General features: G+C 40.9%; 1 protein-coding gene across 1 annotated transcript; it reads right to left on the bottom strand.

Annotated features, from left to right (window-relative positions):
• Window positions 1-282: 282 nt before the first annotated feature.
• On the bottom strand, window positions 283-690 carry LOC133779964 (uncharacterized). The gene has a single exon (XM_062219856.1). It carries the CDS (start codon window positions 688-690, stop codon window positions 283-285), a length of 408 nt encoding a protein of 135 aa, XP_062075840.1.
• Window positions 691-1,684: the final 994 nt, after the last annotated feature.

The raw sequence follows: 1,684 nt of genomic DNA, 5'->3' as shown, positions 1-1,684 counted from the left end.
CAATGGTCTTTCTGGCCCCTGTTCCAACTCTTTGAACTTCGTTTTGTATGGCTGGTAAGAGTTTATCCACTTGGCATATTCCATCATCTCGGCATCATCATCATCTTCCTCACCACTCGTCAAAACCTACTCCAAGGCATCACTGTTCAACCTTCTTCCCGAAACTACATTATCAATCACATCAACGCTATAACAACTGTCACTAGCTCTCAGATATGTCATCGCCTTAAAAACACTAAACACGACCTCATCCCCCTGAACTCTCCATCGAAGCTCTCCCTTTTAAAGATCAATTAGAGCTTGTCTTGTTGCTAGAAAAGGTCTTCCAAGGATAATTGTCACATTTGTATCTTCCTCCATATCCAAAACTATAAAATCTGTTGGGAAGATGAACTTATCGATCTTTACTAACACATCTTCTATGATCCCCCTCGGATGACCCACTGATCGATCTGCTAACTGTAATGTGACAATAGTTGGCTTTGCTTCACCCAAACCAAGTCTTCTGTATATTAATAGAGACAAGAGATTAATGTTGGCTCTCAAATCACACAACGTGTGCTTACACTCAAAGTTACTAATTGTGCAAGGGGTTGTAAAAATTCCAGGATCCCTCAACTTCTGTGGAAGCTTCCTTTGTAGAATGGCGTTGCATTCTTCTGTCAATGCCATAGTTTCGTAGTCCTCCATATTTCTCTTTTTTAATAAAATCTCTTTCATAAACTTAACATAACTGGGCATCCGTTCTAGCACCTCTCCAAATGGAACATTAATATCTAGCCTCTTAAATACCTCTAAGAACTTAGCGAGCTACTTGTCAAGATTGTTCTTTGGAAGTCTATGTGGATATGGAATTTTGATGTGATGATCTATAGACACCGGAGGTACCACTTCTCTTGCTGGAAGATTCTCAGTAACCTTCTCTTCACTAGTCTTCTTGTCCACAGTAGTAGGTGCATGTTGATCCTGATGCTACTCAATTTTCTTCCCCATACTCAATCCCTCATACACTATTCTGCTCCTCAAGGTAATAGCTTGGCACTGTTCATTAGGATTTCCCTTCGGGATTCACTTCAGTAGTGCTTGGCAAGTTTCCTGAACTCGGTTTGCCATTAACGTGGCCAATTGTCCAATCTGAGTTTCCAAGCTCTGAATTGATAACCTCGTTCCTATCATAAATTGAGTTAACATATCAGCCTCACCATCATGTTTTGCTTGAATCGGTTGTTGTGCAGGTCTTACTGGTTACTATTGATAAAACCAAGGAGGAGGTCGTGGATACTGAGGTTGATTCTACTAAAATTGTTGTTGACTACCCTGACCACTTGTCCAAGAAAAATTCAGGTGATTCCGCGACCTTGGATTGTAACTCATGGAATCTGGGTTGTTGGAGGGCCTTGGGAAGTTCCCTATTGTTTGCACTTGCTCCATAGGCATGTTGTTAAAATCCCTTATTGTGCATTGTTCAAATAAATGAGGTCCCACACATAACTCGCATATGACTTGCATCTGCAAAACTGGAACTTGAATATTGTTTTCCTGTAACTATTTGGTCAATGTTGCCACTTGAGCGGACAACATCGAGATGGGATCTGATTCATGCACTCCAGCCTCCTTCTTAGTGGTTTCTCTTTCTGGTGGCCACTAATAGTTATTCATAGCCATTTCTTCCAACAGATCATAA

The sequence above is a fragment of the Humulus lupulus genome, chromosome 5 (assembly GCF_963169125.1).
Source record: "Humulus lupulus chromosome 5, drHumLupu1.1, whole genome shotgun sequence".
Taxonomy (NCBI): domain Eukaryota; kingdom Viridiplantae; phylum Streptophyta; class Magnoliopsida; order Rosales; family Cannabaceae; genus Humulus; species Humulus lupulus.
Note: the sequence above shows the minus strand (reverse complement) of the source record. Positions and strands in the feature narration are given on the sequence as shown.